Source organism: Tachysurus fulvidraco, chromosome 10 (assembly GCF_022655615.1).
Source record: "Tachysurus fulvidraco isolate hzauxx_2018 chromosome 10, HZAU_PFXX_2.0, whole genome shotgun sequence".
NCBI lineage: Eukaryota > Metazoa > Chordata > Actinopteri > Siluriformes > Bagridae > Tachysurus > Tachysurus fulvidraco.
Genome location: NC_062527.1, coordinates 6,799,311 through 6,827,147, shown reverse-complemented (window position 1 = coordinate 6,827,147; position 27,837 = coordinate 6,799,311). Strand labels below are relative to the sequence as shown.

General features: G+C 42.1%; 2 protein-coding genes and 1 long non-coding RNA gene across 6 annotated transcripts in view; 1 reads left to right on the top strand and 2 right to left on the bottom strand.

Annotated features, from left to right (window-relative positions):
* Positions 1–285: 285 nt before the first annotated feature.
* sin3aa (SIN3 transcription regulator family member Aa) lies at positions 286–22,264 on the bottom strand. 4 transcript variants are annotated; one of them, XM_027173526.2, is made up of 21 exons: positions 22,191–22,264; positions 17,073–17,283; positions 15,382–15,564; positions 13,574–13,680; positions 13,187–13,472; positions 9,937–10,185; positions 9,683–9,835; positions 9,396–9,554; positions 8,624–8,713; positions 8,407–8,525; positions 8,076–8,286; positions 7,850–7,966; positions 7,098–7,336; positions 6,149–6,332; positions 5,465–6,038; positions 5,138–5,307; positions 4,243–4,416; positions 4,031–4,123; positions 3,769–3,863; positions 3,405–3,600; positions 286–2,192 (listed from the first exon to the last, which is right to left on the bottom strand). In XM_027173526.2, exons 2-21 carry the CDS (start codon positions 17,250–17,252, stop codon positions 1,962–1,964), a joined length of 3,810 nt encoding a protein of 1,269 aa, XP_027029327.2. In that variant the 5' UTR covers positions 17,253–17,283; positions 22,191–22,264; the 3' UTR covers positions 286–1,961. The 4 variants fall into 4 exon arrangements, with proteins under 4 accessions (XP_027029327.2, XP_027029328.2, XP_027029329.2 ...); XM_027173527.2 differs by lacking the exon at positions 22,191–22,264 and adding an exon at positions 20,252–20,885; XM_027173528.2 differs by lacking the exon at positions 22,191–22,264 and adding an exon at positions 18,938–18,999.
* On the top strand, positions 21,250–23,192 carry LOC125145667. The gene is made up of 2 exons (XR_007144072.1): positions 21,250–22,512; positions 22,905–23,192. It is a non-coding gene; the product is annotated as an uncharacterized LOC125145667 (long non-coding RNA).
* A 252-nt stretch (positions 23,193–23,444) lies between these two features.
* ptpn9a (protein tyrosine phosphatase non-receptor type 9a) overlaps positions 23,445–27,837 on the bottom strand; it is a 37,252-nt gene continuing 32,859 nt past the window's right edge. The window contains exons 13-14 of the mRNA XM_047819375.1: positions 27,702–27,837; positions 23,445–26,895 (exon numbers count right to left, since the gene is read on the bottom strand). The exon at positions 27,702–27,837 is cut by the window's right edge and continues 72 nt beyond it. Coding sequence (XP_047675331.1) covers positions 26,669–26,895; positions 27,702–27,837 — 363 coding nt within the window. The 3' untranslated portion in view covers positions 23,445–26,668. The remainder of the gene's footprint in view (positions 26,896–27,701) is intronic.

The window sequence follows — 27,837 nt, the reverse complement described above, 5'->3', positions numbered from 1 at the left end:
TCAGCTATGATAGACACATTTCTTTCCATTAGTTGCCTGGGTTACGTATGTATGTGTGGGCGGAGCTATCAATACAGGGGTGGGACCCATTTGGGTTAGGGGCGTGTTTGTTTTGGTGATTTCAAATGTCAACATTGGCTTACAAACATCAGAGACCCTACCTTTAATAAAAACCAAAACTGATATCTGGCTCCCTCTTCTGACTAAACCCAGCACTGCTCGGGGTTCTTGTTCTCACGTCGCTGCTTCATCTCACACACGCTGCAGAAAGAAATGCTCCAAACCTGCTACAAATGTCCTTTTATTATTACCTTAAATAATATCGAAATAAAGGGGCTATGATAATGATCCACAGAAAAAGACATGCTTTTGTGACTTTCATTTTTAAAATGTATATATTTATATATCTCTCTATATATTTATATTCTTATCCAGCAGAAATCTATCCAGGGTGAAGAAGAAAACCTCGCGTGACGAACACGGCGCGTTACATTCGCGAGGCTCGTCGGTTAGCCGAGGACAGTGTGAGCTCGACCGCTCGGCTTCCTCAGTGTTCAGACTAGAGAAACAGATGCGTATCCAAACAGGCAGTGATTAAACGTGTGCTAGGATGAGCCCAAATTTCAACTTCCAAAAAAAATTAAAATGTTTTTTTTTTTTTTTTTGCTTTTTCTTATAAAAACATTTCAAAAACAAGAACCTGGATACATTTCTACGTTTACAAAATTAACAATTCTTTACTATTAAAAAAGACAAAAAAAAGAAGGGAAAGGGGATCAAACACAAAATGGGGTGAGAGAGAGAGAGAGAGAGAGAGAGAGAGAGAGAGAGAGAGAGAGAGAGAGAGAGAGGAAAAGAAAACAACTATCATTATAATAAACTCCCTTTGGTAAAAACAGTAATAAACTTGTCTTGCATGTTGTCTTTTTAGCTGTCGCGATTCCTAAAGTCCACAGTATGCCTGTAAAGTCTCACAAAAACACAGGTCTGTCATAAAAAAAAAAAAAAGAAAAAAAAAAAAGAAACGTCTAGCAATATATACATGTTATTTACAGGGAACTGTTGTGTCTGTGGAGCATACATTGTGAATTTTCATTTGCGCGCGCGTGTGTGCTCTAGCTGGTGTATTGGCATTTGGCTTTGCCAGCAACTTCGTAAGGTTTACAGCCGAGGCGGCCAACAAAAACTGTGCTCACGTCTCATTCTGATATAAATGATGTATCCCGAACCTTTGCAAGCCTCAGTCATTCATTCAACACTTTCTTCCCTAAACCTCATGCCACGTCTCAGATCCTTATTGCTGTCTTCGATTTTTTTAGCTTCAATTTTTTTTTTACTTTGAACTTAAAAAAAAAGAAAAGTTCTTCATTATTAGATATTGTTCATTATAATGGGAAATGATCTGAGCTTATTTTAACCACGGAGCTTATGGAATTGCTAAACTTTGGCTGGAGAATTGAATGAGTATCATTTCTCTGTCTATTCAAAGTTAAGTGCACTTATCTGAGCTAAATTTGAGTCTGGAGTTTTTCCGTGTCCGAGTGCAACGGTAGGGGTTTAGAGACGGAAAAGGGACCCTGAACATGGCGCTGTACTCTTCTGTTACGCATCCCTTGCTTACACTAATACATTAAAAGGAGTTCAGCTAAGCAGTCAGATTTCTCATTTCTAGACTCTAACAGCTGCTCTGCAGGTCCTGGGAACACGAGGATGGCTCCTGTTCTATACTAGATCTACACTAAAACTTCATGCAGTGGTGTTTCCTTTCCTTTAGAAATGTGGGCACGGGTACAGCTGAACACGCTGTTAAAATAAATGGAGACGTCCGCCAGCCGCCACTGCTGTCTGACACGAGAGCTTTTATGTGCCGTCACGTCGGCCTTAGAAAGTTGTTGCCAAGTCCATTTCCTTCCCTGTGCACTAAACCTCCCCCGATAAGCATCTGACCCGCTTCCACGACTTCACGGTGTTTTGTAGCTGCTGCTGTATTTCACTCTGTACTTGTTGATGTTCCTGTAGTGGAGTGTCTCGGGGTCGCAGGTCGTAGTGCAGGAGATGAGCCCTTCATGCCCTTCTCCCATCAGCCACTTGGTGGTGTCGGCGGCCATGTCCCGGCTCACGTGCTCCTTCAGCCATCCGTCTAGCCAGGCTTGGAAACGCTGGTGCAGCCTTGTGCTCACATGCTCGTGTGACTGCAGAGGGGGAAAAAAAAACCACACAAAATGACAGTCAGTTACTAAAGAACTTAACTAATCGCGTGTAAAGACGATATTTACGTTCTTTGTTGCATCCTGAGAAAACACATACATTACGTGTGGCTTCTCAGGTTGCCAGTTACACACAAACTCATAACAACCACCCACCGACTTCCTGTTTTTTTCTCCTCGTTTTTCATTTATTTTGTGCGTTAAAATAAAAAAAAGAGACAGAAAGGTTCTAACGTTCTGTACTGAGTGTTGTTGTGGCTGAATACTAGAGTCTGATTGGTCAGAAGGTTCACGTTATTTCCGTACAACAGCACGTTTGGGACGCTTGCTCTGGCTGTAACACGAACGGATAAATAACTATTATTGTTGATATAGTAACAAGTCATGCCTTTAACACCAGGCTCTCTGTAAAAGCAAAGGGATTTCTAAAAAAAATGCGAGTACACATTTTATTGCTAGAGAAGTAAATCTTCCACTCTACAACTGCATGTTTTTTTTAAAAGAGACGGGGAGAAAGAAAGACCGAGAGAAAGAAAGGGCACAGGAGAATGATAGAGAAGGGAACATTTATCATGACTATATAAGGAAGTCTCGTCTCTTGGACGTTCCACGACATTAAATATCTTAAAAGTATGTATGTAAAAAAATATGACGTGAAGTTCATTGACAAACAAAACGTTGCAATCGACACACTCCAGACTGTGTGGCTATAAAATAGTGAATATTATGAAAAACCACTTCGAAGTGTTAAATCCGTGTTGTTCGGCTTCGCATCACACCACGCAAGCATGCGTTATGTTTGTATAACTGTACGGTCTGTCGTCTGTTAGTCCTTACTTAACACTTACACAACACTAACATTGGAATGGAAACACATTACATCACAAGGAGGTCAGGTTTACTGATTACGGACCGTAAACAAGGTCTTCACGGCTTCGCAAAGACGACTGTAGTGGAAAGAAGAAAAGTGCTGGTTGTTTGTAATTGATCACAATCTATTATTTATATATTAGACTGGAGAACATACCCTAGCTGCTCCCTTTACTCGGCATCTAACAGGGTATTACAAGACCTTCTGCCAAAGCAAGAAGCTTTACAAGGATCACTACATGAGCACAGACTTGAGAAAAGACTTTTTTTTATACACCAACACACTGGATGATGTGTTTTTACGTGGACTGGAACACAAGGCTTTACCTGATGGGCTCGCAGCAGGGCGGTGCGTCTGTACATGTAGTCCTCGGATTTAAACACGTACACCATCTTGTAGGAGTTGAGCTTGAACATGCACTCCATCTTCATGTTCTCGGCGTTCTCTTTCTTTCCGCTATCTTTTGTGTCCTTCTCCTGTTGCTCGTGTCCACGCTGACATTTCCGGATCCGCCGCAGATTTCTGTAAGCAAAAGGCCGGGAAAAAAAAAACCTCTGTTATAAATTCATACTAAAAGTCGTACTGATCGGGAGGAATTGGACATGGAACTGAAGCTTCCTCTATAGCAACAGCCTGTAATGTTTAACGACACTAAAGACGCAGTGGATATTATCACTCGGATATTAATACCTTGGAAGAAAAACAGGCTTTTGTGCCAGGTGCTCTCTTAGCTCTGGAGACGTCACGTCGGCATTGAGATACCGGCCCACGTAATCTGACCAGCGCTAGAAACACACAGAATAAACTGGTAGTGTGAAAAAAACTGAACAGTTAGTCATTACAGACACCTAAAAACACAAATTTAGTCATACTTTAACAAGCCAATGCCATTTTATACAATTGGCCGAGCAAACTGTGCAGATTGTGAGAAATAAAAGAAAGCGTGCCTCACCTCTGAATCCCCCTGCTCATCGGAGTTCTCCTCTTCCGTGTCCAACAGCTCGATTGTGAGCTGCACGTTTTCACGGCCCTTGAGGAAGAACAGCTACGAGACACGAGCCGCAAAATACGCAAATATTAAACATCAATCTTCACAACTAGTAGAGCTGTGATGATATTATACAAGTAAGTAAAAATGCAGGCGAGGGAGAGCGAAGCGTTTACCTTAAAGCAGTTCTCGTCGGCCATGAGCTGCTCGGCTTTGCGCTGGTAGGCCGACTCCGAGGTGGCCCTGGTGGTCTGTGTGGAGAGCGAGCCGCCCGTAGCGGTGCTGCTGCTCTCAGACAGATACAGATCTGTGACCTGCACGCAGATCTCATCACTCACTATGTGCTGCAGCTGGAAACAGAAAACCAGTGATGAGTGATGAGCTAATGAGATGCACTGATACCAAAGCTCTAAATATTCCCAGGCACCAGCGGTATATGAAGAATAGAATTATTTTGTGCAGACTTTTAAAAAAAAAATGGATCTGTGTTCTTTCATCACATGATTGTATGTTTTGGTGCTGGTGATAAAGTCAAGACATGAGCTTGTTCAGGGGGCTAAATCAGTCAGGGGGGTCTAGTTATGAGCAGTGTTGGGGAGTAACGCCATTACTTCTGACAGTAACTAATACTCTAATGCATTACTTTTTAATAAAGTAACATCGTTACCGTATGGTGCGTTTGTCCGTTACTTTTTCAAATGAATTCATTTAGACTGAAGTGTAGCCTACAGCCTAACCTGTTTACAGCAGCGACACATTGTAGGATTGGTGGATGCCAACCACCGTAAACACGAAGACGTTTCCGTCTATTCAAGTATGTGCGGCAGGAATGGCGAGTCAAGGCGAGAGCAAGACCAGTTTCTCAAAGTGGAAATATGCTCATTATTTCTTTAAAAAAGTTACTTTGAACAGTAATGCGTTTTAAATGTAAGTACTTACACTTTTTTGCTGTAAGTAATCGACAAAGTAATTGAGTTACTTTTTGAATGAAGTAACTAGTTACTATTTCTTAGTGACTAGCACAACACTGGTTATAAGACACAGTATGAAGAGAAGAGACAGAGTACAGACCTGCCTGACGATGCTCTGGATGAGTTTGTCCATAGTGAAGGCGATGTAGGCGTGAATGGTGAACATTTCTCTGAGAGAGTCCTCGTACTGAGATGCCTCCATGTTACCGTCCAGTAAATTGCGCACCATCTCCAGGAAGGCGGAGTAATAGTCTTCAACATCTATGTCCACTGGGAGACAGAGAGATGGCATGAAACCAGTGAGAGGGAGAAGAGAACGAGGCTTCTTAGGCGGCTCATGTGAAAAATCCATACGTGCGATCAGATCTACGTTCAGAACAAGTTATAAAAAAATAACGATAAGTTTTCATACAAAATTTCTACTCACTAGGCTCCTTGAGCCGGAGCTGGATGGCGGGGTTGTCGTTTTTGTCCCGTTTGAGACCAAGCACCTCCCTCTCCCAGTCGCGCTCCTTCAGCTCCTCCTCGATCTGCCGCTCGGCCTGGGTGTACAGACGCAGGAGACGGGTGCACAGCGTCTGGTGAAGCCGCAGGAAGATGTACCAGTTGTTGTTGACGAAGAAGAGGTTGTAGGCGTCGTCACACGAGCGCAGCTTCTGTGCTGGCGTGTTTGTGAATAACAGTTTGGACTTGCTGGGACTCCCGGTCACACCGTTGTGCTTCTTGGAGCCTCCTTCGTCGAGCTCGGCGTCTTCCTCGTCCTCCTCTTCCTCCTCAGCGTCTGACAGAGCACCTCGCTGAGAGAACAGCATGTCAGGGATGAAGTGGAGGATTATTTGTTTGATCTTGTACTTGTCCTCTTTCTGGATGCTGGTCTGTCGCTTGACATGATGGATAATGAGGGCCGCGGCATCCTCCAAGATCTGCCGGTCCTCGTATGTGAAGGTGAGGTGAGGGCCGCTTGCCGGCGTGCCATTTTCCTCAGAGACTTGTTCCTGGTGCTTTATAAACAAGAATCAGATTCAAGTGTTTAATAGCTCAGCCTTTTTGCTGAACACGATGCGTCAACTGACAACTTAACAACTGAGCACGTCGTAACTGGATGTTTTACCTCGTCATAAATGCTCTCGATCTCGTTGAGGAGCGTCTTGGAGCGGAGCACCTTGGTGTCGTTCTGCTTGAAGTTGATGCCCTGGTGGTCTAAGGACTTGAGATAATATTTCTCGTTCTGCTGACGCCATATTTTATTGAAGCCCCGTTGCGCTTCTCTCCATTCGTCCTCCTTCAGCTTTAACCTTGAGCACAGACAGAGAAGGGTTCGTCTTACAGCTTATACTGAACCTTTCCTACGAACTGAGCAAGCAGGAGGTCTCAGCACTGTACAGAGCTACAGGTCTGCTGATCATGTGAGAAAATCCTGAGAATCTGGATATGTGTGAATTCTCGACTGAGCGGTCAGAAGTGCTTGTGAATTGACCGTAGCATCAGCTAGCAGGCAGATCACATGTTCACATGAATGTGCACATTCTAATTTTGTTGTGATGATAAATAAACAGATTATAAAATGTCGAAGAAAAACAGGCGCTTATTGATACAGTGAAGCCTTCTGTAGGGTCACAGTTAGATTTAACATCCTATAGAATAGACAAGCTAGTTCCTGTTCTCACCTCTCTACTCTCTCTCTCTCTCTCTCTCTCTCTCTCTCTATAAACAACACAGCTCTTGATTTCAGTAAATAGTCTAAACTCCATCAATAAATAATAAACATCTAATTAAAAGCTTCCCGACGTCAACATTAAGACGTTTCCTTTTTTTTTTTTTATAATCTCTTCATTATTAGTCCTAGAGGAGATGCAGCATTTGCTGCACCAGTCATCTGCATATGACCTGTTACCATGGAAACAACAATGTATTAGAAAAACATTACAACCGGAACTACACAAGCCACATGTTAAAAAGAATAAAGCACGATTCTGACCAATCAGATTCAGGAATTCGGCACGAGTATAAGGCGCGAGTCAGTGTGACGAGTGTCAGCACTGATCTTCCTGATCACACACCTCTTAAGTACGATGGGGACGGAGACAGCAGGGTTCTTCTTCAGTCCGTCGATGATGTCTAGAGATTTGTCTCCGTATATCCTGTGTATGGCCTTGCGGTGGATGACCTCAGAAGTGCCGCCGAGCGTGTTGTCCAGTCGGAACTTGGCCTGTTCTTCTGCAGACATGCGTGAGAGCTTCTTCTGCACGGACTCCAGCACCCGGATAGTGGCGAGGTTCGTCTCCAAAACCACGTCCAACTACAAGTGAGCAATTCAATAAGGGAAATGCATCACAACATAACATGAGACCAGGATTTTTAAATGCATATTTTTAATGCAGGTTTGGATCTTATTATATTATCAAAACGGAGTTGAAACAACGCAGTCATTTTTTTTTTACTGGACTTTATTCGTGCTTTGAACCTTTCGTACGTAGTACTGACACTCACACACAGTCGACGAGAGGCTTTTTTTTTATAACAACAACAAAAAATCTTCTAGGAATGAGATGATAAACTAAACCACTAAATTACACAAACATTCTCAAGGCTGTTACGATCCCACTCACAAATGTCCTCTCGCTCTATTTACACTACACAATGGTGTAGAATAGTACGCTAGCATACGATTTGGAAAGCACCAAACAGAATGCTGAAGACACACAACAGCAACACAAGGAGATCTAAAAGCTCAGTTGCATCTTTTTGCACATGCGCTGGTTTTAACCCAGGGCAAGCTTTTGATTAAACTCTAAGGTCTTAAGAGGCTCACCTCAAAGCGCTCGTCCTCACACCTGTAGATGTGTTCCTCATACTGGGTCTTCTTAGAGCTGACGAAGGTCGAGTCCTCTGACCAGGAAGGAAATGAAACCCACGTGTCATTTAGCACCTGGACATGGGGGGGGGGAAAGTGTTAAACATTTATAACCATTACATTTATAAAAATAATTTATGAATTATGCCTGTGATTTCTGCCTGCTTTACTAACGACCCATCACCTCTTTACACAGTGGGGATCTTCCTGTGCATTTGGGTTGCAGGTAGCTCTTAGGCAGCGCTCTATAACTGAACCCCAGCCTCTTGCAAGAGGAGTAGTCTATCTCCATGGCGATGCCCTCTGTTGCCCGCTCTTTGGGGTAGCTCTCTATGTGGGACATCTCCTTGTAACCCAGGAAGTTCTTGAACCAGGTAAACAGCTCTGGGAACTTCCTGAAGAGATTCCACAAATTTTTGAAAGTTAAATCACTGCACGGTGAAAACCGAGTCGTTCCTGTAACCGAAAACAAAGAAGACAAACGACATGCGGTGGAAAGATGGGATTGTACTTACCCTAGGAAAGGTAGCACCAGCTGCACAAGCTCAGCGCGTGAAATCACTTCTTGGTTAAAGATGACCAGGCACCGCAGAAAGTTATCATAAGCCTCAGAACTCCGTAAGGCTTTCCGAACCTTTGAGAAAAAAAAACCCCACAGAGGAGTCATTGCAGTGACCAGAAAGATGGAAACAAGTTAACCTTTGGTGATGCTCTCTTGGTTCTCATACAAACCTTCTCGAAGAACAGAGACTCTGTGCCGACTCCGTGTTTGCTGGCCTCTACTGCAGAGGACTCCTTCTGATTCAGCAACTTAGGCTTTTTCTGCAAGGTACACACAGTAAGATTGTTAAAATAAATAAAAAATAAAAGCAAACGCCCAGTTTATAAAAGTAATCAACAAATCCAGTCGAGAGCTGAGAAACTAAAGAGCTGAGTTAGAAGGGTTAGTGTCTCTCACTGTCCTGACCATCAGTCTGCCAATAACTAATCATGGGCATCATCCTGAGAGCTCCTGGACTCAAAAGGTTAGGGCTGGGCAATAACAAAAAAGAACTATTATGATATCTCCTCATTATTATTATCTTCTTATTGTAACAATAGAACATCACCACAGGCCCTTAACCCTCAATTGCTCGGTTGTATTAAATGAGATCAAATCGCAAGTCGCTCTGGACAAGGGGGTCTGCCAAATACACTAAATGTAACCAATCAATGATCAGTACAGGTTCCCAACAACCAATCACAGATCATTACCACAGTCTCTCTATTAGTTCTCTTCCCTTTTGCTTTAGGGATGATTATAGATTGTCAAACATCTCCATCTGTTTATGGGTCAATCCTCAGATCTCTTAGATTACATCTCCTTATCACCAACCACAGAGCATTGTGAAACTGAAATTACAGATCTTTCGGCTAAGGTGTGCCGGAGCGACTACCTAGCGGCAAATTGTCAAATAACCAAATTGTAGTAAATAAACATTTACTGGGCTTGTTTAAGAGTTACCTTCACCGGCGGTGTAGTTGCAGCCGAACCAGAGTGTCTGCGAATCTGGCAGCCGTTCTGGTTTGGCCTCTGCTTGTTGTTCAGCTGTGGTTTCTTTACCGTACTCCCGTGATCGTTCTGCACAGATTCGGCTTTCTCCGCTGTAGTTTTACCCAACAGCTGGTGAGCACAGAGAGAGAAGGGACAAAGTCAGTGAGTAAATACAGCCTGAACGTCTGTGCCAAAGTGACGCTCAAAAAGTTCATGTTGTGTTTTAGTTTTCTGTGGTTTTAGTAGTAATCCCTCACCACAGAGCTGCTGGCATCCGGCAAAAACTGGCCAAACTCTGAGAGCAAATCTTCCTGGTTTTTGAAGAGCCGTGCCACCTGAGCATAAACCTCCTGCTCGGTCAGGGCTGGGGTGTAGTTTCCCCCTGCCTCTTTAGCATTTCGTTGCTCCTTCTGCAGAGAATGAAAATCCAATAAAAGTTAAAGGGTGGTTGTTTTTTTATATATATTAAAAAAATAAATAAAAGGTTAAGTGGTGTTTAATACCCTTGTACCTGGTATGTGTGCAGGATCTCTAGAAAAGCTTTGTAGATGTCTGGCTGGCCTTGGAAGCGGTTCTTAATCTTGTTAACGTAGTTAATGGCGTGGTTGAACTCCACAGGCTGGTTGTTCTGCAACGGAGGGGCATTGGGGGTGCTGCTGATGGGTGTGTGAGGATGTAGTGGTGGGGAACGGGGCGAGGCGTATGGTGGGATGGACGGATTGGGCTGACTGCTGGGCGTGAGTGCGGGAGACTGCAATGGCTGAAGAGAGAGAGGAGAAGCATATAAACATTTATTTGTTGGGATTTAGCAAGAAATAAGACGTGATGGAACATAACTGCTAAAGCAAAATGGTCAACGATTATCAAACAATGTCGTACAAGCTTTGGCTGATTGTTCTCCTGTATAATAAGTGCATCTCCTCGGGTGTCTGTCTTATTTCTCTTTAACCACAGCAATGTGTCATTTCTAATCATTTTACATTATATTCTAAACAAAGCTACAGCTTTTATTTCTTTCTGTAAACATCACAAAAACATCACTGTATCAACAAGTAGTAAGTTAGTAAGTGAGTAAGAGATCGAGAGCATTTATGACGAGGTAAAATATCCAGTTACGACGTGCTCATTTTTACATTAGGATGTTTTTACTTGTCCACTATCCAAACCACAACATTCTAGCAGAAAGAGTGCATTAATATCAACCTGCTAATGGAAGGAAACTGTCAAAGCTGCTCTTAAACACAAGTCAAGGGAAATGTAAACTACTGTATGAACAGTAACTCTTCTTTGTCTTGGGAATATTTATAAAGCCAAGAGAAAGGAAATATTTCCAGATCAAAACACAAAGAATCGGGAAAATATGCAAGGATGAGGTGACACGGTCTAATAAACCAGTTAAAGCCACAAACAGAAATCTGTTTAAATTTGACCTCAAAATTCCACCTCAGGATATTTGTGAGATTTGGTGAGACTAAATATGGATACATATTAGAATCCCTTTTGACGTTGAAGGCATTGCTGAATTTATGCCGGTCACACTTCCTGTGACAAATCTCCATGCCATAAATACTCTTAAAATATTCTTTAAACATTAAACATGTACAACCAGGTTCGGACATTCGACCATCACCCTGTCCGAGTGCTTTTTACAATGACTAACTCCTTATCAATATTACAAACATTCTGCTACTCGGTGTTGGGATGTCGGGCTAATGAGAATCTCAAACACGTGTGATATAATGTCAATCTTTGCTTTTTAGTAAAAGCAAAATGAAGCCTGATTACGTCATGTGTGTGTTTCATCTCCATTTCGTGTCTTGGCTTGACGGAGTGATGTGAACTCGTGCACAGCCAGGCTCACTGATACGCACTAGACTTTTTTTTAAGACTTGTTCATGTTTTTCTAATTGTTTTTTTCGATTGTTTTATCAAAAGAATCGACATATAGATTCTGAAAATGTTAAACTTTACCAATAATCATTTCCTGCAGTTTCAATTCCATCCATAAGGGTTTCCTGCTGCTTGTGTTTTCACACACACACCCCACCACCACCCCTTTACAGCTTTGTGCACTGACTTGATGGATAAAGAAACCAGCAGGTATGCTGTCTGCAAACAGTTTGGCTTTGATACAAATGCCTAAAGTGTACCACTAAAGGCCATGTGTGGTGCTAATCACCCCTAACGTAACTTCTAGCAATCGTAAAGCGTTCGGTTACCTGGGTATTTTGGGCAGCAGAACTCGTAGTGTTTATTAGGAGTCGAGTGTCCAGTTTGTTCTAACAGCTCTGATAACCAACGTATTGCTCTTTTGTTCTCTGTGCTGTGTGTGTGTGAACATGAGCCTCGCTTTCCTTTAAACACCAACACATACTTGAGCAACTCTTTGAATTAGTCATCATTAAGAAAACTGTCTGTCTGTCTGTATATACAGTACAGACCAAAAGTTTGGACACACCACATTTTCAACAGTACAATGACCCCAAACACACCTCCGGGCTGTGTAAGGGCTATTTGACCATGAAGGAGAGTGATGGGGTGCTGCACCAGATGACCTGGCCTCCACAGTCACCGGACCTGAACCCAATCGAGATGGTTTGGGGTGAGCTGGACCTCAGAGTGAAGGCAAAAGGGCCGACAAGTGCTAAGCATCTCTGGGAACTCCTTCAAGACTGTTGGAAGACCATTTCAGGTGACGACCTCTTGAAGCTCATCAAGAGAATGCCAAGAGTGTGCAAAGCAGTAATCAAAGCAAACTTACTACTGGCTACTTTGAAGAACCTAGAATATGACATATTTTCAGTTGTTTCACACTTTTTTGTTATGTACGTATATAATTCAACATGTGTTAATTCATAGTTTTGATGCCTTCAGTGTGAATCTACAATTTTCATAGTCATGAAAATAAAGAAAACTCTTTGAATGAGAAGGTGTGTCCAAACTTTTGGTCTGTACTGTATACCTGAAGGTAAGGGTTGACTTGAAACTATAACAACTTATGAAAACAGATTTTCCTCTTTCCTTTTATCCTCCTTTGGCATTGAAAATGCTACAGAATAGTGACACTTTTCTGTTTATTATATCAAATTTTAACATTTAATTATCCTAATCCTTGGAGTGTTCTTTGTGCTCTTTTTTGCCCTTTTACAGAACGTCTGTGCCATTTGTTGACATTTCCTGCTGTTTTGTTTTTTTCCTTTTTTAGACATTTTGTGCTATTTTGGTCAACTGCTGATTGTCAAGTGCATGCTTGGTCAAACACATCGGCAATTAACCCATATTTAGTCCTCTTGTGAACCTCGCTAAGTGTTTCAGGTTGTTTTTTTTTTTATTATTCTCTGTGTGTGTGTTTGTGTGTATTGATGACTGAAAGCAGGCATTAGTGTGGTGTGGAGGTTCCTGTTCATCCCCCAGCTTTTCTCAGTTTCTCACTGTCTGTGATAGTGTTGTCATTGTTCTGGTTGTGTCACACCACCGTGTGTAATCGGACTGGGTGAAGAACTTTTAAAGTAACTTTTCCTGTAACCTCATATGGTTTTTTTTTTAATCAATTTTATGCTTTATATAATCATTATATTTGGATAGAACATTCGTGACTTTTTTAAGTTCAGTTTAAAAGAGAACGTTAATGGAATGAGATCATCATCATATTAGAAGTTCCTGTACCAGAGAAACTGAACCGGTTTGTAAAGTGTATCATGGAACCACCTTCTTGCTGTTCCACATCTAACTGCAGATGGAAGTTGTGATTCGAGGACTACCTTGTTTTTCTGTGAAGGCTGTGTGGAGGGAGCGGTGCCTGTACTGGAGGCTTGTGCACTCAGGTGGCTCTGGTGCGGTGCTGGAGCCGTCGGCGGGATGTTCTGCACCGAGATCCCGTGTGGCGTGATGTGGTGGATCTGCCCCGGCGTTGTGACATTCACCAGGTCGTTGGTCTTCACCTCGATTTTGTATCCGGGCGGCAGAAAGGTGTTGAAGCCCATAATGAGGTCAGGGTGACCTTTAAAAAGCTGGGACACTCGACTGATCACACCGGGAGTGTCGATACTACACGGGGAAATAAAAACAAACGTTCGTTAATTCAGAAATACTTTTAAAAGTTTCTAAATAACGAATGTTCTTCATGTCTTAACTCCAACAAAGTTCACCTCTGAGACTTAAACTCTTTCATGATGTCCAGAAAGTCGTTGTAAACCTGTGGTTGGCTTCCAAACTGCAGCTTGACTTGGTCCAGGTAGGACAGGGCATCTTCCACCTGCGACACAATAGAACAAGAGCTTTTAATGCCTGCTTTTTTCCTCCCAATACACCTTTCGTTCACCTGTACAAGCAGAAGGACGTCTCGGTCAAGCGAGTTCAAGCACACACTGAAGTTCAAGCACTAATGACTTCTACATGAGGATTATCTACCACACTGATCAGAAGATTAAACTGCAAACTGCATTAAAAGCAGCGAGCTTGCGTTCACACTAAACTGGATCTAAACATTGCCCTTTTATCTACATCCCACTTTTTATTCTGAAACTCTGCTCTGAAGCTTTTGCAGCGTACAGTGTGAAACGATGCAGATGTTATGGCTAGTGACAGACAGACCCCAGATCACAACCTGAACATCGCTTACAGAGGGGAAAAAACGTCAAATCTGAATACAGGACACTTATTTTTTCCCCCACAGTGTTGAAGGAATTTAAAAAAGCTGGGTATGAGCTACACAACAAAACCTAGAGAGAAAATAAAAGCAGGAGGCGAGCTACTTCGAAGCGGTTGAGCTCTGTATTTACCCAGCCATGGTTGTTGAAGGCACAAATATGCGAATAAAAAGAAAGTTAATCCAGGGTTTTAGGAACATACTGGGTGAAAGGTCAGATTATGAAGAGCCAGGATTAATATTTAACCCCGGATTGTTTTGTCCCAGAGTTTACAATCACCCAGGGGGAACCGTTACAAGTGTGAAAAGCCCTTTTGACCATGGCATGGTCTCCTGGGACTGTCACCCAACAGACTCTAGTGTTTTTTTTTTCAGAACCCAGAGTAGATTAAAACCATCGTATCGTCCCAGGAAGGGTTATAAAAATCAATATAAAAAATCAATAATATAAAAAAAAAGACACTCAATTTGTACATTTGTTTTGGGGACTCTTTCGGAACAATTCCCCCCCAGTGTGAAGTCATTTTTGCATGTGATTCAGCTGTGGAGATTTAATCGTCAAGCTCTCCTCCGATTCCCATAGCAACAGTAAAGTGAGTGTGAACACTGCACCGTGCGGTTTTTAAGTGACGTGTTGATTTTTAAATGTGCTGCAGGTCAAAAGGAAAAAAAGGATAATAATAGACATCTCTAAAGTGATCTACACTGATTAATCATGTCGGTGCGAGTTGAGAGACATGGTGACTAGATTAGCTAGCTAAGTAAACTAACCGTCTGTTAACTTGGCTGGTGATGTGATGGAAAGCGCTCAGTAGGTGATGATTAATCTGTAGGACAGATGTTAAAAGATGTAACCGATATCGACTGACCGCTGGTCAAACCCCAGTGTGGTTAAGCCAAGTGTAATAAAAGAATCAGGAAAATCTAAAAGCGACTCGGGTGTTGAAGTTACAGTGGTACAACAAATTAAAACAAGAACGAAATTTAACAGTGTAAAAGTTGTTGTTTTTATAAACGGTGTGAAATGGTGTGAAAAACAAAAACTTCCGGTTACTGCAGGCCCTGTTGATGCTCGAGCTGACGGGACTCAACTCAAACAGCTCTCTTTACACAGAAAAGGATCTCACAACACACGTCTTTAAGGTGAACAGACTACAAGAAAAGAAGAGCTTAACTTCTGACAGCCAACAGAATCCCAGGCTGTGAAAACTGAAGAGCTTAAGACTAAACAAAGACCAGGCGATGTTTCTTTGGGCCCCGTCGTACAGGTTTGTGGGCAGATAACCGAGGCTCCGTTAGCAGTCTTACCTTGAGTCTCTGGAACTGCTGCTGGCTAGGTGCAGAGGCAGTGGGATTGGGTGGGTGGCTGTGACTCGGGACCAGGGCAGGGCCGTGTGGCTGTACAGCAGAGCTGTGATGATGGGAGCTGCTGTGAGCAGCAGGGGTTGGAGTGTGTCCATGACCTCCAGAGCTCTGAGCTGCAGCAGGAACCTGCAGAGAACAACCACAAAACACACAAAGGAGTAAGCCACGGCTTCTGGACTTCAGGTTTTGAGATGGCAGGTTTTTACTATTGAGATCATAAATATCAGTCTGCACACGATGTATGCGGATTTCAGATTGACAAAAATGAATTGGTTTGTATTTTGTAACACGTTTCCATTTCTTATCTAGAACCAAACCAGATAAATCCTTAATGTCTTCACTCTCAAAACGTAAATGGGTGTGTAACTAAGGGGCTTTTTACACCTGGTCACTTCATGCGTTTTCTGTGATCCGATAGCTATCCGATGGTAAAAAGACCAGGTCTAAATGCCCTCCGAAACGGTTTCGAGACAGATATAAATCCGATCGTTCAAACCACTTCAGGAGGTGGTCTGGGACGCATTTCAGATGAAACTGGACAGGTGTTAATGCATGTGGTTGTTCAAGCCACATACGTCAGCACTTTACTCCTCCCAAACGGAAGTACGTCCAGAAACAAATAACATGGACGACACACAGGGTTGTTTTATTTTTTTTTGTAGCATATCCGTCGTAACAAGTTTTTTCCTCTTCTTTTTGATTGCATTCTGAAAACCGCATACACCAAAGCGTTCCCATTTCAAATACCCCGGAAAAGAGGTAAAATATATTTGTATTTTGGGCGGGAGTAAAAAGATCGGATTGATATCCGATTCACCAAGACGCATTTACTGTATGTGGCCTAATGTAAAAGGAACGGTTTTAACAAATCAGATAGCTATCGGATCAGAGAAAACACATGAAGTGACCAGGTGTAAAAAGGCCCTAAGGGTGTTTTCACATACAGTATAGTTTGTTTTAAAAGAACCAAACCCAGTTCACCTAAAGTGAACCAGAAAAGGAACTAGCCGAATGTGACCTCAGTTCGTTTGGTGCTCACAATATAGTGGACTCAAAAGAGAACCCAGTTCTCTTTTTGGTCCTCTTTAGTATTGAAGTGATCTCAGACCCTTTTGTGTTCACAACTCAACTTCATAAGAACTCAGAACCCAGACTTCTGTGCAGCAATGGATTTTGGGTAATACTTTTATGTTTTTATGTGTTGAGAATAGTTGCCGTTTAATGCCATCCTCTTTCCAAATATCAATAAGTGCACAGCTTTCTTCATAAGGCCACATGACTCCGTGACCTGCCATGCCGAAAAGTTTTATGTTTTCAGCAGTCACAGTGACGGAACACGGCTACAGGTATGGCAAGCCTCCAGGGACATTTGGCGAAACGAAGCACAAAGTGGGCCGGGACCTCATTGCTTTCACATGTCACACACAAATCGAACCACAAACGAACCCACAAATGAACCGTACTCAGACCACCTCCGGAGGTGGTCTGAGTACGGTTCACTTCTGGGTCCTTTTAAGGGGTCTCAGATCACATGGTTTGTTCACATATACACACACTGAACCGCTCCGAGAGCGTTTGGAGGGCTCAAACGAACTAGGTGTGAAAACACTCTAAGTGATTGTCGTGTGTTCTACCTGATAGCTTTGGGGTACAGGGTACTGGATGGCAGAGGTGGGCTGCACATTGTCGGTCACAGCTTCGTACACCACTGGCGCTGGCGCCAGAACCCTGGGCTGGAAGATCTCGTTGCCTCCTGGGAGCCTGCGCTGCTGCGCCGCAAATCCGGCGTCCTGATCATCCAAACGGCGCTTCATTCTGAACTCATACTCGGGGATGCACGAAGACCTGTGGGTGACAAGACACACTTAATGATCCTGGATTGGGTTGAGCGCTGAACTGTCAGACTAATCTCTGTGAATAATATAAAATGAATATATATATATATAAAAAAATCTGGACTCTGTCAAAAGTTCACACAGGCCAGAAGTTCACAAAGGACTTACTGTAGCACTTCCTTCTGATTAGCTTAACATTTGTAAGATTAACGTTGCTTAACGTGTGTAAGATGAGTTAGAGCTCGTCATGAACATTAAACAGAACTATCTTCAGAGAGACAAAATCCGACTCATCTGTATTTTGGATTGTGATTGTTGAAACGCAAAAAGTCAGGCAAAAATGGTGCTAGATGGAAAACACAGTAAAAAGTATCCTGAACCAGACCCAGAATGTGACCGAAGTGATCATGATGGTCAGATCACCCAGTCATGACCTTCTCCTATTTGGATATGTGAAATGAGATCTCTGTAGTAAGTGTCCTGCTTAGTAAACACATTGAGATGGTGGAACAACTGCATGACCTTTGACATGAGCTGGTGCAGGTGAGTGTGGTGTCCTTTACAGAGAGCAGCATGTTAATCAGCTCATAACGCAAGAGCTAAACCTGGACACACACACACATCACTTTCGCTTTCCAGTAAAAGGCAAAAGCCCTCCAAACAAACAAAATCAAATCAAGATTATGAGGATTTCAGTATGTCTCAGATGTTCCTGTGATCACGTGTGCTAAAAATAGCTGCCAAACGTCATACGCTGCCTTCAGCTTGAGTCTGGAGAACATCACGGTAAAACTCTGACCACTTTTCAAACCATTTCTCTGCTTTATGTTTTAAAGAAATGAAATTTTTTACACAAAGGCCCTGTTCACATGTGGCATTAACGTTCCTCATGAAGCCGTTTAAACCTGCTGTTGTAAACGTGCACGTTATCGAATTTTGTGTATTGTTTCCACTCTTGTTCCCTTAGTCTTCTGCTGCGACTGGTCTCGGGCAGAAATAGCCTCTGAATTTGCTCTTATGTACCTTTCAGGCCATTTCAGTGACATTAACAAAACTTAGAAATGAATATAAGACGTGATAATGGAAAAAACCCTTAACCCGTCAGCCCAGTGGTGAAGAGTTCATTTCCAAACACTGTATTTTCCAGTTTGGACAAGAACTCTGTGGATTACATGGTCCTTGTTAATCTCTGAGTATCGCTTCACTCTACACATTAAGTGATCATGTGTTCCAGACCTCATCTTGTATGTGCTTTGAGTGATTGGCTCATGCCACTGGACTGTGTTCGGTGACCTGCACTCAGCACTGTACACTTCCCATCACATCACACGGGACATGTGTTAACGCCAGGTGTGAAAACGGTCTGTTCAGGGTCTGGGAGGCAAAGAACCACGTCACAATTATAGTATAATGCCGACGAAAACGTCACTGCGTATTTTCTAGTGAGAACAATCACTGCGAGTCTGTTTGTGAACCGTGCAAAACGAGAGCTCTCCAAATCCAGGCTAATGGATAAAGGTTACAATTGTACCAGCATCTTCTTGTGTCTTGACCACAGACCACACAAAGGAACATTTTTTTAAACAACCCATACAGGTCTATTTCATTCAGTGTGTATTCTCTTCACAGTGAGACGACTAAAGATTTATACGGGTCTCTCGAACCTTGTTGTTGCCTGAGGTCTGAGCGTTGTTCAACTTCAAGCAAAGGTTGCAGTGCAGTCTTTCTAACATTCCATGAAAAAACAAAACAAAACTTGCATGATATCCTTAACAAGTAACATCCTGTAACTTTGCCGAAGAAAAAATAAAAACTAACACAAACCTGATTATCATTCTGTTAACTAGCTAATGACCAGCCTTAAGATACGACTTGCATACTTTTGTTTAAAGTTTTTCTGCAGGTCACTTTATGAAATCAGGGTGAAGCTCCACACTTTTTCAGCTTGACTGGTACACGTTTGACTGCTCTGTGAAATGATCCGACTGTATAATGTTGCTACGACTTTCACAGAGAAAGCTCTGTGTGCGCGCATTGTAGGTTGACTGCCTCGTGCAGGGTGTCCCCGGCTCTCTCACACACCTCATGACATCATGAGCGAGTTTATGTTGTGCAGTACTCTGTGTGTGTGTGTGTGTGTGAGAGAGAGAAGGACAAATGCATTGGAGTTTTGTGCCCTTGTTTTGTGGTCACACAGGAGGCGTGCTGCAGAGCGGAGCTGAGCATTACGCCATTGTACTGCTTGTACACACACACACACACACACACACACACACACACACACACACACACACACACACACACACACACACAGCCTCCCCTCGCATTCTCTCTCTCTCTCTCTCTCTCTCTCTCTCACACACACACAGATCTCGTTTGAACAAACTTGTAACGGTAAGCTGGAGCTTTACCCGAAGCTCGTCAGCTGAACCTACAGCGTGTTTACAAGACGCACAACTAACAGACGCGTCTGACGTAATTCCACATTAAAAGGGTAGTTCGGAGAGATGTATGTTGTGTTATCCGCCCCTTCCCCCTTGCGACGAAAGGCCTGTCGCACTGCTCTAACCAAACACTAAAACACACTTGCAAACCTTCACAACCCGAACCAGCTACACTACAGGCTCTTAGCAAGCTAGCTAACAACCCCAGCCTACACGAGCGCGCGCGCGCACACACTAGCTCGAGGATTTGTACGCACTGAATTTTTTTTTTCTTTTCTATTTTTTTGGTGAAACATAACCGCCGCGATTAACCTTGTATTTTGGAAGCTAACTTTGCTATTATGTTATAGTGCAGATTTGAGCTTAGGCGCAATAGCCACATGCACGCGACGAGAGCTAGCGGCTTAAACGCTTTAAACACGCACGCGCGCGCACACACACACACACTGAGTATTAATCTTAAAGAAAAAGAGCCATGTTTGTAAAATATTTGATTTCTATGAACAAACCCCAGAGCCAACATTTCACACTCACCTCCTTGGCAGTTGCTAAGCTAGCGGAGTTGCTGAGCTTCACACCACGACTTCAAACAACTATACAAAAACACTACGATAAACTACACTAAAACACTGCCCGCGTATGTGTTCCTGCTTCCGAGTGCATGCTCTCGATAAAAAGCTACGTCTGGTTAAACATAAAAAAAATAAAATAATAATAATACAAAAAGATGGACTGGAAAAAAAAATCTCTTTTGAAAACAACCCAGTTGGTTTCTTGGTCGGGAGGCGTGGTTTATTCCTTAACGCCATCCTACTAAACATACGATTGGCTAGAAATTTGCAGAAGGCGCAAAACGATTCGCTCTCTTTGGCCGCTGAGAACGTCACTCAAACGTCAAACGAGTGTCTTACAGGGTCCCTCCCACGCCCGCCATTCAGACTCTTCATACACATAAAGTTCAACCCGATTTATAACCGATATTATAAATCTTAAAGACTACAAGTGTAAACAGCCTCAAATTACTTTGTTTCCAAATTTCCGATTAAACGCGGTTTTTGTATATTTGAATTGTGCGCGTGCGTGTGTTGTTTGGTTGCCAGATTTTCTGCCACGACGCTTTAACACACTAAGTCGACAAGACTGTGCAAGATGAACAGCTACTGGGTTCAATGTTATCGTTTCTTTTTTTTTTTAAACTAGTGAGAACGTAACTTCCTGAAGTTATTTTCACACGTGACTTTCCCTAACTATGTTTTAGCTATCGCCTACGTCTTACATACATACGTATATATATATATATATATATATATATATATATATATATATATATATATATATATATATATATATATATAGTAATAGGTAAAACAAGAGCCAGCCCACTTTTTAGATTTTGACCAATCAGAACCCTGGACTATTTTTTTAAACAGCCCGCCCCCTAAAAAGGCGGAACGGCTAAATTAAACCGTCGCCCACCCAGAAGGGGCGGGGCTAAACACTTGCCCGGGATTCCTACTCGGTTCTGACTCTGAGACTGACCAAGAATACAACCTCGAGCTTTAGCTATGGAGCTAAAACGGACGACATTTTGAATATGCGATCGGTTAATACTTAGACACGGGAGACTACACTTACTTTTACCTCGAGTGAAACCGTCGTAACGAAGCCAAACGACCTAAAATGCGAGTGATATAACGAGGAGCGATTGTTGTTACAGAAAAAAACAAACAAACAAAAAACACACACAACGGATCAGGAAACAATAAGTGCTAGCGCGCGCGCGCACACATACACACAAAACAAAGCGTCGTTGGAGACGGCGGATTTGTGTAGATTTGTCTAAAAAGTATAATCATGTCATCGTCAATCTCTCTCTCTCTCTCACACACACACACACACACAGGTTCACTGCTCTGTCCCGCTGAACAATAGACTCCGACACGGAGTCACACATCCACACAGCGACATGTTTCTGTTAAGATTTTTTCCCCCCAAAAAAATCCGAATCTAAAATGGACGAAACAAACTAAAGTAAGAGCTTCTTTGTTTACTCCGCATATGTAAAGAGGTATAAAAACGTCTAACGACTCGCCACAACAAAACTCCCTCCTCCTCCTCCTCCTCCTCCTCCTCCCTCTTCTTCATTCCCCCGTTAACTATCTATCCCACTGCACACAGAGCAGTTTGAAATAAAACACTGAGGACGTTTCAGGACACACCAACAACACCTTCGGCTCAGAGGAAAACAACAACACCACCACCACCGACGTTTTCTATCAGTGTGAACGCGTGTATTGGGCAGAGGCTCTTGACTAGCCACCTTGCTGTTGTCTTAGCAGCTTTAATTTGTCGTTTCCGAGCACAAATCGACCACAGACGCCGTGTCATAGCTCCCTGATCAGTTCTATACACTATTCGCGTTCGAAATCATATATAATGTACATTTAATTTTTCTTCTCCAGCTGTTACGTACCTAGGAAAAAGAAGCCTCTTACTCCGGATTCGTGTTTGTAACAAAATCGTTGGACACGCCCATCTGTCTTCTGATTGGTCTACAAGGTCGTTGACGTCATCGCAACTCAAATATGACCCGCCAAATACTGACAAGACAGTAGCACTGAGGATGGAAACTCACTCTCGAATTGATCAACCGGTGAAATTGTTCAAATTTATGCTTTCTGTTTCATCCAGATCCTCGGGCTCTAAGTTCTAATGCTTCTTTCAGGCCTTGGATTCACCAGGATCTCCATTTTCCCCACATTCTTGGTTCCTCCAAGTTTTGATGTTTCTTACAGGTTCTGTGATTGTAAAATAGCCTTTTGGTGCAAATGACAGTATGCACACACTGTGTGTGTGTGTGTACACTCATGTGCTCTGGACTGGCAGCCCCTCCATGATATACTCGAACATTGTGACCAGTGTTCCCATTGTGACCCAGCGTTCCATTGGCTTCTGATCCATGGAGATGCTGAACAATATAAAAACACTTACAAACAAATCAGCACAGGACTGAATACACATTCAGGTCCAGCTATAAATGGCCAAAAGTATGTGGACATCTGACTGATAATCACCCCAGATGTGGTTCTTCCTCAATTTGTTGCCAAAAAGTTGTAAGCACACAATTGTCTAGAATATCTTTGTATGTAACACATTACAATTTCTCTTCACTCAATCTTTGTTCCAGCAAGACAGTTCCCAGTGCCTGTATAGCTCCATGGATATACAGTGTGGAGGTTACAGTTGGAGTGAAGAACTCGAGTGTTCTGCATAGAGCCCGGACTCTGACTCAACCTCACCGAAATCCTTTAGGATGAACCGGAACTGAATCTGAGACCTCCTCACTCTTACATCATCAGTGTCTGATCTCTCTAATGCTCAATGATACAAAATCTAGTGAAAAGTCTTCAAGAATGGTGGAGCTTGTTTTAAAAGTAAAGGGGAAATAAATCTGGAAGGAAATGTTCAACAAGTAGATATAGGTGTGATGGTCTTTGTAGTGTATCTGGTCTATAGTATAATGGAGTTATAATAAATGAATGTATATTAGCTCAAAGTGAGTATTAGCTTTAATGTAAAACGGTATGTACATTTAAAACCAGGTAAACAGTTAAAATAGTAATAAATTTGTTACAATCCAAATATTTTGACGTACTTGACTTGTACAGTAAAAAAAAAATGCATGTATAGTATCTACTGTCAAAAAAGTCAACACAAGGGCCCAATGTGATAATGATATATTTAATTTCTTTCTTTCTTTTAAACAGTAACTTGGAATTCATCTTTTACAAGCATCCACTTCACGCCACACATTTCAGCACAGCGATCACGATCTACAAATCAAAAAGTACTTGCTCATAACTCCGTGTTCGACGTGTATAAGCGGACATCATGGCACTATCGATTACACGATTACATGACCCTAAAGCATACAAACAGATAAGTTACAGAATTACAGAACAAGGGGAAAAACGATATATAAAAGTAGCTATTTGCAAATGAAGTAGTTTGTTGAGTATAATAGAAAAATAAAGTAGATTAATTTTTTTGAAGAACTCTTTCAGACGCTTCCGTACAAGTGTTTACGAGACGCTTCACGACAAGCAAATTCAATATGAATTGAGTAGCAATGGTTTACATACCCCAGAGCACAATACATCATATTATAAAACCAGACAAATGCACGATTAACAGGGAACACTGTCTAATTTTGCACGTTGGTCCTTTTTTTTTTTTGTACAGCTCCACCGCAGCATAAAACATTTGCTCCGCTGTGTGTACAAGTACGTGGTGTTCCAGCCCTCTGAAGTCCAACACTTGTCTGAAAGTGTTGTCTAACGCTTATACAGAGATGCAAGACCTAAGAGACATTTTTACATCATAATACAAGCAACAGCATTTACAAATTGGTTTTGTTTTAACGTCAGCTGGCCTAAAGAAGCAGAACAGAAGCTTAAGGTGGAGGGCGACACAGTGGTTGTCTGATCTCGTGTGTGTGTATATAAATATTTGTAAAGAATTATAAAGGACATCAACTCTCCCTACACTGTAAGACAAAAATGAAGCTTGACATCAGATAATGAAAATACCGAGTATCATCTGCTACAGTATTTACATCATCAGTCACATCATAAAACCTTTCACATTTTCACCTTCACTTCACGTTTCATACAGTGAGCTCCAAAATTTACACACAGACGCAGAGACTTTATCCAGGATGCAGAATGTGAACATGAAACATGAGGTGTAGACTGTTCTACCCATTTATAGACTGTGATTTCAGATTTCTTCCACATCATCAGACTTTGTACACTTCATACTTTAATTAGAAGTGCACCAGATGGGTTAAGATAATTGGGTGTACAGCAGGGTGAGTTTTTTTTTCTTTTTTAAACTTTATTTCTGATGCCATTATTTGCAGCCTGTTGTATCTATATTTAGGGTCTGATATTATAGTCTGAACACATCGACCAGGATCAGGACGTAACGATGCTGAAATAATCCTGAAAGAATGAAATGAAATACAGCAGAAAAGTGGAACATGTCTGTGTTAAGAGAAAAAAAAAAAACAGCCAACAAATGGTTTGGTTCTGTAGTCATCTCAGCAATTTGTCACCGCAAATCCAAAACAAAGCATAGTGGTCCGAATATTGTTCTGAAGCTCACTGAAATGATGGTATTTATTCTCATTTTTTTAAATAGAAGAAATGAAAACATAAAATAAAACAAAACAAGAAAGAGTAACTATCAACGACATGAAACGAAGTGGAGAAAAAGAGAACGGACGCGTTCAGGTTTAGACGACTTGCTGCCTGAACTTCACGGAAGAGAAAGTGTTCAGTAAACAAACGCAAAATTTGTTTCATCCTCAAATCCAGTGGTATAAACATATGGGCCTCAATGATCAAGTTAGAGGTCGGTAAAGCGTTCGAAGGAGCGTTTCTTACTCTCGCCTAACCGAAAGCGTGAAACTTAAAGCAAGTGAAGAAACTGAAGTAACCTCACGATGATCAGCTTCAGAGTCGATCACTTGCATGGATTATGGCACTTTTCCATGTGGATTTATTCTGTCAGTTTCAAACATCTCAATGTAATGCTGTGAAAAACTTGTTTAGAGCCAGTACTAAGTGACTGATCTGGTGTGTGTGTGTGTGTCTGTGTGCGTGTGTGTGAATCATGAGCTTCCTGTTTTCCTTTTTCATCATGGCATCAGGGAGGATGTGCTGTTCTGTGAGAGATTTCTCCAAACTCGACAAGACGCTTTGCTTTGAATTATTTAAGAAAAAAACAAACAAAAAAAAAACATTACTTGTGAGTTCAGCTTGTTTTCCACGATCACCTGGGTACAACAGACAGATTTTCAGATGTTCTCATCATCTCAAATTCACCATTTCCATAATATAGTTCCAGACTTCTGCCTTTTCAGGTGCTGGTCAATGAAAATAGTTTTAAAGACCAATTTTCAAGTACATTTGTAGACAATCACGCTTTCTAACAACAATACACCAACAGGGGTCACCGAAAGAATCAGTGAACCGAATCTTTTGATTGCAGCCTCCAAAAAGATTCGAGTCACTGGATGAAACTCTAGTTTCTGAAACATTTTAAAATCTGGCAGAATTTTTTTAAATCAGTTTGTCTTTACACAAACATTTATATTCCAACTTTACTAAACGCTTGATAAATGAGGCCCTTCGTTTCCTATGGACAAAGTACAGTGACGCTATTTTAGGATATAAATATAAAAGCTAAAACGATCCCCATGTATACAACGTATATAGAGTTAGCATAGGAAGCAGTCCATCTGTGAACAGTGCTACATATATTAGAACATGTTATACAGTAAAATGAAGGTTGAGACTTCAGCCTGTGTGATACTTAACAGGACTGGAGACCCAATACACTGCATCCAGTGTGAGTTTGTAGTCAGGAAAGGGGGGGGGGGGGGAGAAAAAAAAAAAAAAGAGTACTTTTGAAGCATGGGGACTAAATCAGCACAGGTTCCTTAAGTAAAAATTTGAATCCACGGAGTTTACACACTTTTCTTGTGCAAGCCGATTTTCTGTTCTACTTTCTTATTAATAATCGGATTGAAAGTTGACGGGATGAAAACGTGATGTGATTTTTGACATTGTTTGTTTAGAAACTAAACGCTATTCAGTTTAGTCAGCTTACTGCTTCTTAAGAACCGATCAGCATTCAGACCACGTCGTGAACGTCTTGGATCCATACAGCGTTACTAATGAACCTGACCTCACAGAGTCTTGGGCTGGATCCAGCAGAGATGTTCGCTATGACTGTGGCAGTTTTTAAAAAACAAAACAAAAAAACAAACAAACAAAAAAAACCACATCAGCACTTTTATAAGAGTCAAAATACACTGTGCTTGGAGTGACCATAGCGGTGAGACGGCGGCGGTTGAGGGGTGTGACGGTGTCCGTGGCAAACATCTTAAAAATTCCTATCACCGACAGAGCCACTACGTCCCTCGCTGGCTGGAGGCGGCCTGTCTGTACGCTGGGCGTACTCAAGGATGGCAGTGTGGCAGAAATAATACTGTTCGGGGGTCTGGATGCTGAAGGCGCGCTGCGTTCTCATGCGCCTCACCGTCTGGCATACGTTCAGCGTCCCGACATCCTGCAGCTGTGACAGGCAGATGTCCAAAGCACAAAACGTACCTAAAAAACAAACAAACATTCAAGATTATTTACTCTCCTCTGTAGTACTGTGTTATTTTTCCCCCCATCTCACTGCCTACCGTAGAAGTGGCATAAAAATTCTCCACAATATCTTACACTCGGTACGTTTCTGTCCACTAATCTGAGCGGCTTTCCAAGTGCCTAGATTTCCTATAACCACACTGTGTGCTCATCACTCCGTTCGTCTGTGTTCAAGTAAAATTCCACTTCCTGGTTTAAAACTGCTACAACAGAGTTAGAAACATCATCTATCTCTACTTTTCTAGAATATGAACTTTGACAAAGTCAGTTCGACTTATATGACCTTTTTTCAGGAAAGAACATCAGCGAGAGCTGGAAATCTGTCTAGCCGACGTGCTATAAATTGAGCGCGGCTTCTTCAGGTTCTACTTTTCTCTAGCAGAGTCAACTGGTGTGTAAAAGAAAGATCATGTGTTTATGCTGAATATCAGCCTGTGGGCTTGGTGAAACAAGCAATTCTTTTATTTGTATAAAGCTTTTAACGCTGGACGTCGTCTCAAAGCAGCTTTACAGAACAGAACATCTTTATGTAGATTTATTTGCATCCATCACGTACTGTACGATCGAGCCTTGAGGTGACTGTGGCAAGGAAAAGCTCCCTCAGATGGAAGAGGAAGAAAACTTGAGAGGAACCAGACTCAAAAGGAAGCCCATCCTCATTTAGGTGACACCAGAGAGTGTGAATATAAATGATTATTAAAAACTACAGAAATGATCTTATTTAAATAAACACAAACATGGCAAGCAGTAAGCAAATTTTTTACCAGTCCTGCCGATTCCTGCGCTGCAGTGGACAACCATCGGTGGCCCGAGAGGATGACCTCTCCACTGTGTACCCAGAGCCTTCACTGCCCTCTTCTGCTGCCTCTTCACCGTACTCAGGAAGTCGAGCAGTGAGAG

Bases quoted from the DNA above. Each gene is read 5' to 3' on its own strand.
- sin3aa (XM_027173526.2), bottom strand. From the start codon at position 17,252: ATGAAGCGCCGTTTGGATGATCAGGACGCCGGATTTGCGGCGCAGCAG. The intron at 15,565-17,072 runs GTAGAACACACG...TGTTCTCTGCAG, and splicing joins CTGTACCCCAAAGCTATCAG to GTTCCTGCTGCAGCTCAGAG. The intron at 3,601-3,768 runs GTATTAATATCC...TTTTGCTTACAG, and splicing joins AAGCCTGTTTTTCTTCCAAG to AAATCTGCGGCGGATCCGGA.